Raw genomic sequence first — 12500 nt, 5'->3', positions numbered from 1 at the left:
ATTTTTCTTGCTTTAATTATTATTATTATTGGTATTATTAATCACATGAGAATCAGTTATAAAAAGTTTGTCACCATCTGGCATATTTTAATACACTGTCATTACTGTTATATGAATAAACATTTTCTCTGTCCCTGTTAGAAACCAAGGCCAGCATCACTGCAGCCAAAACTGAGACCAAGCAAGCAGAGATGAAGCTGAAACATAGCAAAGAAGAGCTGAAGAAGAAGCAGCAGGAGATGAAGCGCACAGCTTCTGATTATGCAAAGGACAAGTCGCTTCTGGAGAGAATGGAGAAGGAAGTCAAGAACCTGGAGGTCAGATGTGCTTTTAATATTATGTTGTTTCTTTAAACATTTCACATGAATGAACTCAAGATAAAATAATATGGAGTTTTTTTTTTTTCTTTACTTCAGTTGAAAGTTTTGTATTAATTATTGTCTATTGGAGATGATACTTAAGACATAAATATTGATATTTCAGACTCAGCTTCAGAAGCTGGATTACGATGATGGCAAAGTGGAGGAACTAGAAGGACAGAGGAGGGTATTGAACAACGAAGTAATGAACCTTCGCGAAAAAGTGGAAGGCTTGGAATCAAGGTGAGGGCACCGGCCTTTCTTATTCTCATTCTTATTTTGTTAAGGATGTTGTGTAAGTTGCTCTGTACTTGCTACTTATTCAGAATTTACAGGGTGGCGTTGATATTTCAGGGGTTTCACGAGTATTTCAGTTTGTTAGCCCCTTGAGGTCAGGAGTGCTTGTATACATGCATTACCCGCTGTGGTTTTGTATTATTAATTTTGCTAAAAAAAAAATCCTTGATCAACCATGAGTCAAACAGGATGGCAACTTCCAAGCTGAGCCCTACCTCTTTGACTATTCATCGCAGATATTTAATATATATATATATTTTTTTTTTTTTTTTTTTTTTTTTTTTTTTTTTTCTTGGTTTTGCTTTCTATTATTTTACTACTGAGGTCATTAGTGAACCATTTTCAAAGAAAATCCACCGAAAAAACACTTACCATAAATCATTGCACAGATTGACCCACTCAAAAAATGGGGTGGAGCCATTGTGAGAGTGCGCTGTGAGATATCAGATATAGCTAGATACATAATTATTTGTATAATTTACTTGATATTGTTATAATAATGAGAAGTAAAACAAAAATTCCCTCTTTTTTATTTATAATAACAAAAAGTTTCCTTACCATTAACAATTTTCAGAATACTCTTGGGAAAAAGTATATTTCATTTTTGGGTTCAATAGGCTGAATGGAAGTGGAACTACCAGGTTATATATTCCTTGTTTTAATGATAATTATGATGACTAATAAGAAGAATGTTAATAACAATAATAATAATGATAAAAAATATATATTATCTGGAAATTCAAGAAATGAGATTAATATGTAATATTAGGCCTAGTAAATTTGACTACTCAGTAACTAAGCACTTTTTTACCTGACCACTCCTATAAAGTTAGTAAAGAATTTAATATATATAAAAAATGTACTATAAAATATTATAGTGCAAGGCCAATAAAGCTTATAGCATTATTGTAAATTATCACATATATGTGGATTAGTTGTTAATATTTTCCCCCAATTTCAGATACCCACAACTGTGTTTCAACTACCGTGACCCTGAAAAGAACTTTGACAGGTCTTCTGTGAAGGGATTGGTGTGTAAACTTGTCAAACTGAGGGACTCAAATACTGCTACAGCTTTAGAGGTCACAGCAGGTGGAAAGGTGAGACTAGTGATTATAACTTGTGACTTTTGCCATTTATAGCCCATTGATTACTGTTTTATTAAATTTTTGGATTTCATTTCTTGTGTCATTGTCTTCATCTTCAAATAAATGCTTTTCTATATTTCTTACAGCTCTACAATGTAATTGTGGACTCAGAGGTGACTGGCAAAAAGCTACTGCAGAAGGGGCAGTTGCAGACACGTGTGACAATTATTCCTCTGAACAAAATATCTGGAAGGTCTATTGATGCCAACACTGTGAGACATGCGGAAAACATTGTAAGTAATTTTTTTGAAATACTGGATGGTTATATTAGAAAGTTATTGATATTAGGAATAATTGTGAAGCAAGATTTTGTTTTATATGATTTCAAAGTTGAAGGACACCAAGGTGGATTACATGGATTATATATAAAGACAAATGATCCAGTTAGTAATCAAGAAGGATAGCTACCTAAGTAAACTTTATTGATAGGTAATTAATTGCAGATTTTTCAAATAAACTTTCAAAATTAACATGATCTGGATTGTTGTATGGTTAGATTGTTATTGTGAAGACAACTTGGAATTGACTGCTACTGAAGTTAAGATTGATTTGTTTTTCTCTGTTATAAAATATTCACTTCAGCTTCAGTATTATAGAGAGTGGTAGTGAAGAATTCTGGGTATTACATTTTCTCTACAAAAAAAGCAAAACCAAAATTAGTAAAGAATGAAAAAGTATTATAAAGTAATGGTAATACACTGGACTTACTCCATTCCAATTTCTCACAGGTGGGCAAAGAGAATGTGCAGACTGCTCTCTCGTTGGTATGCTATGACAGCGAATTGCACAAAGCCATGGAGTGGGTTTTCGGCACTTCTTTCATCTGCCGTGATATGGATGTAGCCAAGAGAGTGACCTTTGATAAGAATATCATGAAGAAGTCTGTAACGCTGGAAGGGGATGTGTTTGATCCAGCTGGTACTCTGACTGGAGGTGAGATCTCAGGGTCTTTTATAAGTGGTGTAAAAAAGTGAGACTTTGTCACAGAGGATAAAAAATATATATTTATTTGTGTCATTTATATGTTTTGGAAAGCTTACATTTCAGTACGTAATAGGAGGATTTTGTTAAGCACATGAGTAACATACTTCCCTCCCTCTCCCTCTCCCTCTCTCCCTCCCTATCCCTACCTACCTACCTTTTGTTATTGATGACTAATAGGACAACTGAATAGATTGCAGAAACATATATTTGCACATATATATATATATATATTATATATATATAAAATTATACTTGCAATTCTTCTTTTAGGTGCAAGAAGGCAAGGTGGCAGTGTATTGGCCCAGCTTGATGCCATTAGAGAATACCAAGATGCTCTTAATGAGAAGATCCAGCAGCTGCAGCAGGTGGAACAACAGCTGCAGCATCTGCAGGTACTCTTTTTCTCATAGGAGTAACTTCACTCTGTTTAACTTCTATTGTAAAGAATTTAATCAGAGATGAAAAGATTAATAAATGCATTGGCATGCTTAACAGTTTTAAATACTGTCAATAACTGGCTGATTCTTGTAGTGTGTATACTTTGATTATGAGAAAATTTGATCCTGATTTTAAAAATTTATACCCACTTGTTTATTTGTAAGATGTTATGAAAACAATCAGAAACAAACAAGCAAATAAAAATTCTCTTCCTACAGCGCAATGCAGATAAATATCAGTCTGTGAAGCAGCAGTATATGCTCCGCTCTCATGAACTTGAGTTGTGTCAGCAGAGAATCCAACAGAGTTCTCATTACCAGCAGCAGGAGGAGGTCAATGCGCTTGAGGAAGTGATGAGTAAGTAGTTGGCAGAAAGAGTATTTTGTTCTATGTACTATTTCTCTTCCTTTGTTTATCAGCTACTTCTATTTTACATAGATATCTTGTAATTGTCCCTGTTTATGAATCTTTTTTTTTTTTGTTTATGCATTTAGCCCAGCAGCAAGTAGCTAATACATTGCATGCAGAAAAATATAGAAAACTTGCCAGACTACACCAGATATGTATTATGAGATCAGGGAAAAATTGCAGGAAAGAGGGAAAGGCATGATCATGGATAATTGGACAGAGGGGTTAAGTTGGGAAGTCATTTTGTGTCTAGTTCATTATAGGGCTCGGCATTGGGAACGAGCATGATACCATAAAGATGCCATCTAGGTATCACCATGCTGAAGTGGCTAATAAATCCAAATAATTTTTACATGGACATCCTTGCTTTGCAGAGGAGTGCATGGCAACATTAGAAAGGTGCAGGCAGGTGGACATTGAGAGTGAAGGGAAAGTGAAAGAGATTGAGGACAAGATCAAGAATGCAAAGGCCCTGAAAGAAAAGGAACTAAAATCAGCACACGTGGAACTTGAGAAGTGCAAGAAAAAAGCAGAACAGACAAGGAGCAAGTGGAACCTTAAGAAGCAGGTGAGGAAAAGACTAGACTATTTCCCATAAATTTTTATTTTGGGTTCATGTCCATTTTGGTGAAGAGAGAGGAAAATATAAGGCTCTCTTGACTAAGGTAAATTGTGAAAGTATTTGTGTATAGATGAATATTTTGTTTATGATTTGTGGTATTTTGTTACTGAATAATTTATATACAGTAGATTTATTTACTTATTTATTTATTCAGCCTTCTTTACACAAGAGCACTGCGTTTCAGTTAAAATGCTTTTTCAATTAAACAGGAAGAAGAGAGCTTGAAGTTGGAAGTTAGTGAGTTGGAAGTGGGCATTGACAACACCAAGAGCCAGATTGCCACATCTGTTGAAGTGCTGGAACAGTATAAAGTCCAGAGCAATTCTCTGGAAGAGGAGGTCACTGAGGGCAAGGTAAGTCTTGTGCTTGATGGAGGGATGTATTGTGTTCATGTATGTCTACATGATTATATAAAAAGTAATACCAAAGGGGGAATTCAACCTCAGGGGACATTTTGGTTTATAATGCAATCTTGCAATATGCATCAACAGAATGAAGTGAGCAAAGCCCAGGCAGCAGTGAAGGAACAGAAGGAGACACTGAGTGCACAGAATAAGGAGATCAATAGCATGGCAGCACGCAAGGAGCAGATAATCAAGTCCAGTGATGAGGCACAGCTGGAGGTCAAGCAGCTGGAACATAAGTTATCAAAGCTCAAGTCTGAAGCCAAGGATTCTGAGAATAAGGTGGATGATTAGTCTTGTTTCTTTCAGAATGATCACCTGATAACAATAAAAGTCGTCATAATTTAAAATGATGAAATAGTATTGAAGAGAATAAGTAGTGATAATGCTATTCATGTTTTGTCATGGTGCTGCAAAAATTTAACATGTGCAATGAATAGGCCTGCTTGAAACATCATTTCATTTTGTTTGTTTCTAAGTTGGAAATAGTGATACACTGGCTGCCCAATTGGAGTGCAATACTACTTAATATTTTTCAAACATGTCTCAGTTAGATTTTTCAATTTTTGTGAATTATGAATCATCACATTTTTCTTGATATGAATTTCATATAAAATATTTGTGCCATTTTGGTAATATTAAAGATGCATGATCACTTCTTGTAGGTAAAATTTTGAAGTTAGTATAATTAAAGTCAGAGAAAAGACATGGTAACATGGATGTAGACCAGTAAATGCCAATGATAGTTAGAAATATCCAGCTGTGTGACATTCTGACTTTGTAAACCTGAACCTCACTTGCAGTGGATACGAACCTTCAATCTACATTACTTTCATTATCCATATGAAGAACAGTGGATATGCAGGAGTTAAAAGAAAAAAGAATGGATTTATCTGAATCAGAGAAATACATTTGAAAGTTTTTACAATTTTGCAAAGCAAAAAGTGATGTTTGTAAATTTTCAGGACAAATTGCAAAGTAGTCACATCCTTCTTTCCATTTTGAATAAATTTTTTCATGATTCTTTGCTTCTAATAAACAAAATCAAACTTTTTAAGATATTGAGATTTTATGTATTTGTACAACAGCAACATTGTTTATTGTTAATGAAAAAAAGGCTATAAGAGTTATGCTATATCAGTGTTAGTCCCATGCCAATGCATTCAAGTGCCTGCATAGTTTCTCCCTTGTACATGGAATAACAAAGCTGATCTTATCCAGGTTGCACACATGTTGTCTGAGCATGAATGGATTGCCGAGGACCGCAAGTTCTTTGGCCAGCCTAACACTGGATACGACTTCACAGCGAACGACCCGGTTGAGGCTGGGAGGAAGATTGCCAAGCTGGAGGAGACAAAGGCCAAGCTCTCTAAGAATGTCAACATGAGAGCTATGAACATGTTAGGCAAAGCTGAGGAACAGGTTTGTGTTTATTGTGGGGACGTGTGCTGGAGATGCAATTATGTTATTTTGCAAAATGTTTGATACAGTTTTATGCAGATGTATCATGTGTGTATTCTTCATTGGTGATTATTCCTTTTCATTCTGTTTTTCATGTACTTTATCTATATTTCTCCTTTTTCATTAGATCATATGCCCCACTTTTATCCAGTTTTCTAGCTCGTACCCTTGTGTGTCTACTCCTCCTTTTCCCCTCCTCCTCCTTCTCCTCTCCCCCTCCTCTTCTTCTTCTTCTTCTTCTTCTTCTTCTATAGTTTTCCAACACAAGAGTAAACATAAGATAATATCCATGGAGAGTAGTTTTTCATTTTTCTATCCCATTTATCATGAAAATACTTTTTTTTTTTTCTTTTTTGCTTGCAGTACAATGATTTGATGAGGAAGAAGAGGATTGTAGAAAATGACAAGGCCAAGATTGAGAAGGTCATTAAGGAATTAGACGAAAAGAAGAAAGAGGCTTTGAGACAGGCTTGGGAACAGGTGAGGAATTGCTGTAAATTATTTTTAGATCTATAAAATGTTTGATGTTACTTATGAGAAAGAGAGAGAGAAGATTCCTATGCACTTACAAAACCATTATAATGTTATGAACAGAATAAAAAGTTGAATTCAGCCTATTAAGCTGGGGTAATGATAGACTGGTTTTATAAATATACATATTTTTTATGAGCTAATTTTTAAGAATCCCATTTTTGCCTATACATTTTATATATTGTGTGCTGTGTGGTGCAACAGTAGCAATCTCGTTTAGCAATCTTGCTGACCTGTGTTCAGTTCCCACACTGCCAGTGTATAGTGCCCCCGACCATTCCTTGCACATTGGGGATAATTTAGAAGCAAAATGAAACAGACAGTATGTCACACCAAGAATATCCATTGTAACAAATGGAATCAAACGAAATTATTATTAAATTATAATTGTGACCGATTAAGCGAGGGTAATTATAGGCACTAGTTTTATATTTATATTTCTTTTTTATGCACCACTTTTTAAAAAGGCGTGATTTACAACTCATAGTGTAAAGAAAAATACAAAACCTTGCACTTTTCAGGTGAATCGTGACTTTGGCTCGATATTCTCCATGCTGCTCCCTGGTACGCAAGCAAAACTCCAGCCACCAGACGGCATGGATGTGTTAGATGGTTTAGAGGTAAGAACCTAATGCTTTGAAAATCATTGAGGTTTTCTATTTTGTTTTGCAGCTTTTACTCTGTTCTTCATTTCATTCTCTTTCCTTTTCTGTTCTATTTTCTGTACGTAGCAGCTTTATCTTTCAGGTAAAAGTGGCCTTTGGAGACGTGTGGAAAGAGAGCTTGGCGGAGCTCAGTGGAGGCCAGCGATCTCTGGTTGCTCTCTCGCTCATCCTGGCTTTGCTGCTCTTCAAGCCAGCTCCCATCTATATTTTGGATGAGGTTGATGCTGCTCTTGATCTCTCTCACACCCAGAACATCGGTAACATGCTGCGCACTCACTTCAAACACTCACAGGTTAGTTTAGTTATGCTTGATGAAATACTGATGAGGAATGAGATTATTTTATATATAGTCATGTGGTTTCTTTCATTTGCTTTTTAACTTGGTTTAACTTTCCATCTTTAATCATCAAGTGCATCATAATATTGTACTTGATTATCATGCATTATTTTTACTGATCAGAATTTTTTTGTTTGTTTGTTTCAGTTCATTGTGGTGTCGTTGAAGGATGGTATGTTTAATAATGCAAATGTTCTCTTCAAGACCAAGTTTGTCGATGGCATGTCCACCGTCTCACGACATACACAGCATGTTCCAAGTGGCTCCAGTAAAAGAAAATGAGTGTATGGAGAAAATTGTCGTATTTTTATCACAGTCCGTTTGTTTCCTTGTCTACTCTTTTTTTTATCAGAAACAGAGAAGTTTGATATAAGTATTTAATACTTCACAATAATTTCTCCGTAATGTACAAACATATTGATAGGCATTATAGTTTTTTTTTAACATGAATCATAATTTTGCAATCTTAAAGGTATATACTATGCAGTTTCTGGAGCTCTGTTTCTTTTTCTTTTATTTTGCCTGAAGAAACTGTATATTCTTAGAATATATGACTTAATATTTAATGGTCCATAGGTACTAGGTTCATAGTGCAAAGGCTGTAAGTTAATTGCATGAGAGACTGAGTGACTGTATCTTGTGATGTGTCAAGGCCTTTGTGGTACAAACATATCAAAATGTGTGGCTTAGAATTGATAACATTCTTCCAAAAGATTGCTTGTCTTTCCTCTGATAGGATAACTGTAATGTGCTTCATATTTGAAGACGCTAGGATTTAATGAAATTAGGTTATCTTTCCAGTAAGGAACAATGTTACTTTGACCCTTACTTGCAAGGAGCCTATGTATTAGAAAGTGAAGAGATTTCAGATGATAATTTTTGTACAAAAAATTATTAAAATTTATATATATCTTAGGATATTTGTCTTAATATCCCAGAAATATCCAGCATCAAATTTAATAAATATTTGACCAGGGTCAAGTATGAAAAGTAAGGCATTAGGGGAAAGACATCCCAGTATGATTCTGCCAAGGGTCTAGTCATGCTGTGGATGTGACTAGACATCAACATCCTAAGAGAAAATACTGCTTACAAATACTTGGTACAGTATTTGAATACTGACAGTGGCTAACATGTATGTTAAGTGCTCTTCTCTATTTGTTTTATCTGTCATATACTGTATTATGCAAACTGGCATGATCCACGAGCCTCCTCCCTCCCTCCCAATCCAATGCCCTTTGTTACTGTGGCAGGGGCATAGGTGACAGAAGCTGAGACCCACTGTTAGGGATCTCTCCTACCTTGGGCCTCAGCCCTTGGCTTAGCTAATTTTACATGATCTTTCATTCTCCCCCTTTCCTTTTCTTTCTCTTTTCCAACCCATTCTATCCACTTCCTAAGATGTAAGAACTGTGCTGAAAGGATGAAAGGCTGGCTTTATATCATTCCTGAACAGCCTTGGGGAGCCATGGACATGGTATTCCCTTGATTAGTCATGCAGCCTTTACTTCTTACTTCTTTCCGTTCTCCACATATTTCAGGCTCGCCATGAAGCTTTTGCCTCCCTAATCCCTTGCTTGTTGTCGTTAAGGGGCTTAGGAGATTAGGACTAGGGCCCAACGTAGGGGAGGACCTCTACCTTGAACCTCTGCCCTTGCCTCAATTAATTTTGCCTCTAGGAGCCATGGGCAAGGTATCCCCTTGGTTAATTGCCTAGCCCTTACCCTGAGAGGTAGACTGTTTCCTCTCCCCATTTATTTCACTGTCACCATGGCTTATAATTAAGATTTTCTTTACCCTTATTTGGGGTATTAAGACTTGCCCATTCATCAACTAGCCTATCTGACTTTGATATCATTGGTTTTCCGATCCTTGCCTCTTCTTTGACCACTGATATTAATACCCACTCCTCGATATTTGCTGTCAACTCTATCCATTCCAAATCATCCACCCAAGTCATTACTCAACCTTCAGAACACACCTCTTTCTCTCTCCCAACATCATCCACTCCTACTGTAGTCTTCTTCATTGTCTACTCCCCTACTCCCTTTTTTACTACTCTTCATCCTTATTGTCCTCCCAAAACTACTACCCCTCTCCATACCACCCCATCTTCCTACGGCCTCATTCTTCTACTGGTTCCTTGTCTGCAAACCTTTTGAGTACCCTTTTTGCCTCAGACAAGTGGGATCAATTCTTTGTGATTCCTGTTACAGCCCTGCACTCTGACAGTACCCTTCTCTTCCAACAATGTCTCCAAAAACAAGTAGGCAAAGTTTCCTTACGCAGTTGTTCTGATCATTCACACCATGTCATAGTTACATATGAGTCTCAAGCTTGTGTATTATCTATCCTGACTGACCTCTCTGGCAAACCTATTGCTGCCCAATTTCACTCCTCCCTTAATACTTGTACCGGAACTGTTTCCGTCTCTCATTCTCTTTTTCTCTTTCACTTTCTCTTTTTCTCTCTCTCTCTCTCTCTTTCTCTCTTATTAGGCTTATAGAGTCTTTTCCATTTAATTTAATGCTGTGTAGGTATGTACAGTGAAAAATACTTTTATAATAGTTTTTAATGTTACATATTAACAACATAATGCATTCAAAATTGTGTCCCTTCTAACCACATTCATCTTAATATATTTAAATTGTGGGTAGGTCCCATATAGTAAAAATCCATCTATTTTAAACATCTATTTTTCACTATCACAAAAAATAGAGCAGATACACTAAACCTTTCATTAATATAAGCTATGTTGCAGTTGATTCACTGTGAATCATTAATAGGTAAGTTTTATACACTATCATACTGCAGAGTTAGTAGCCATTGTTGTATACCCAGTTATTACTTGTCCAGTTGGGAAAAATGCTGTAGTTTTTTTTCAGATGTTATTTGCTATAAAGTTTTATTTTTAATATTAGTTTCAAATACTATACTTCTTTTCGGCAGAAAAAAATATTGAGAGTAATCAGGACCTCAGATAATGAATAAATATAGCATTAAAATGATCAGAATATGGTAACATGTAAAATCCCTTGCACAATATTCTTGAAATTCACTCGTGGCCTTTGACGCTGTAGGACAACCAGTAAGACCAGTAGATAATGTTGAAAATAATGAATATAACGATGAGGACACGAGGAGACAGAGTTTCCAATCTGTTTTTCCACTTGGTGTAAAGTTCAGGTCGTGGAGACTTTGCGTGCGGAACTGGTACCTCTTACCTGTTCGGAATAGTCAGTCAGTATAGCTGAGGTAGGATATATGCACAGTGTGTGTGTTTAATTATAAGGGGTTTGTTAATTGTAAAGAAAGCATTTACATTTACAGAATTACTAATACTAATTACTAAAGTTAATGATATTGCTATTACTTTCATTATTATAAAAGTCCCAGAGATTAGGTCCTTCTAGGGACCCCATATTTTTTTTTTTGTTTGCTGAGAAAAGACAGAAAAAAAAATCATTATTTGAACAGATATTTCTTATTTTCTGTACAGAATAAGTTGGAATTAATCATAATAACAAATGATACTCTCATACTCAAAGCTAGAATAGCAAATATTTCTTTGTATAGTTTAGCAATTGGGTTTTCTTAGCAAGAAAATCATCTAGTTCACTCAAAATTATTGAAAATCACCCCCTGCACCCCCAGGCTATGTCACTGATAATTTCATTCCTAATACAAATTCAGTGCTAGTATTGATAATATGCATAAATTTATTATCACTATATATTCATTAGTACTAATGATTACCAACTAATTGTCATCACATTTTATACGATCAAATCTTTTATATCATTATTAAGGATTACCATATACATAGGACCAAATACCTTTTAAAGTAAATAACCTAAATCAAAGTAATTTACATCAACTGTCTTGAAAAAAGTATTTACTGGGGGGGTTGGATACATCTTCAATAATAATAAGTATTAATAACGAAGAGGAGGATGAAGGTTGTGGTGACAATAATAATCAATTCTGATATTGTTATTGGGGTGATTATATATATTTCATTATTATTTTTATTATTATTATTATTATATGAAAGATCATTATGTGTTATATTATTATTATTATTATTACTTTTTATTATTACTATTATTATTATTATTATTATTATTATTATATTATTATTACATCATATTTTATCACATCATTATTATTATTAATTATCTATTATCATTATTTTATGAAAATGATTGGGAGTGTTTTTGTATTCGTTGTCGGGATGTTGTGAGTTTGAAATGATGTGATTTATCATTATCATTATTTTACAATCATTATTTTGTTGTTTGTTTTATTATTATTATTTTAAATTATTATTTACATTATAATATTATTTCATCATTATTATTATATTTTTATTATTTTATCGTTATCATTATCATTATCAATATTATTATTTTATTATTATTATTATTATTATGTTATAATTATCATTATCATCATCATCATCACTACTTCTACCAATCCTACAACTATGACTTTCATTATCATTATCATAATTGTTACTATCACCATTATTATCATCATTATGGTCACCAGAACCATTATTATTATTATCATCATTATCACTATCATTATCGCAATTATGTATATTTTTATTATGTATATTTTTACGCCCACAATCCCCTTCTCTTCCAAAATCCGCCAGAGAACCAGACCAAAATAGTCCTCTCCTCTCCCCTCCTTCCTCTCCCCTCTCTCCTACTCTTGCCCCTCTATTCTTTCCTTCTCCCCTCTCCTCACTCCTCTTGACTCCCCTCTCTTTTCTGCCCTCTTCTCTCTGCCTTTTTCTCTCTTCAACCTCCCCTTCCCCCTCTACCATCTCCAGTCTTCT

General features: G+C 34.8%; 2 protein-coding genes across 2 annotated transcripts in view; one reads left to right on the top strand and one right to left on the bottom strand.

Annotated features, from left to right (window-relative positions):
* Positions 1 to 8433, top strand: part of LOC119597638 (structural maintenance of chromosomes protein 2-like) — a 17349-nt gene extending 8916 nt beyond the window's left edge. Inside the window, exons 10-24 of the mRNA XM_037947232.1 lie at positions 142 to 317; positions 484 to 602; positions 1618 to 1756; positions 1891 to 2037; positions 2533 to 2737; positions 3059 to 3180; positions 3445 to 3583; positions 4009 to 4202; positions 4466 to 4609; positions 4748 to 4942; positions 5882 to 6082; positions 6485 to 6601; positions 7174 to 7272; positions 7400 to 7609; positions 7802 to 8433. Coding sequence (XP_037803160.1) covers positions 142 to 317; positions 484 to 602; positions 1618 to 1756; positions 1891 to 2037; positions 2533 to 2737; positions 3059 to 3180; positions 3445 to 3583; positions 4009 to 4202; positions 4466 to 4609; positions 4748 to 4942; positions 5882 to 6082; positions 6485 to 6601; positions 7174 to 7272; positions 7400 to 7609; positions 7802 to 7936 — 2342 coding nt within the window. The 3' untranslated portion in view covers positions 7937 to 8433. The remainder of the gene's footprint in view (positions 1 to 141; positions 318 to 483; positions 603 to 1617; positions 1757 to 1890; positions 2038 to 2532; positions 2738 to 3058; positions 3181 to 3444; positions 3584 to 4008; positions 4203 to 4465; positions 4610 to 4747; positions 4943 to 5881; positions 6083 to 6484; positions 6602 to 7173; positions 7273 to 7399; positions 7610 to 7801) is intronic.
* A 2403-nt stretch (positions 8434 to 10836) lies between these two features.
* LOC119597455 (gamma-aminobutyric acid receptor subunit beta-3-like) overlaps positions 10837 to 12500 on the bottom strand; it is a 12049-nt gene continuing 10385 nt past the window's right edge. Inside the window, exon 10 of the mRNA XM_037947028.1 lies at positions 10837 to 10878. Coding sequence (XP_037802956.1) covers positions 10837 to 10878 — 42 coding nt within the window. The remainder of the gene's footprint in view (positions 10879 to 12500) is intronic.

This window comes from Penaeus monodon, chromosome 39 (assembly GCF_015228065.2).
Source record: "Penaeus monodon isolate SGIC_2016 chromosome 39, NSTDA_Pmon_1, whole genome shotgun sequence".
In the NCBI taxonomy this organism is placed as follows: domain Eukaryota; kingdom Metazoa; phylum Arthropoda; class Malacostraca; order Decapoda; family Penaeidae; genus Penaeus; species Penaeus monodon.
The sequence above is the reverse complement of the archived record's forward strand: the minus strand, read 5'-3'. Positions and strand labels throughout refer to the sequence as shown.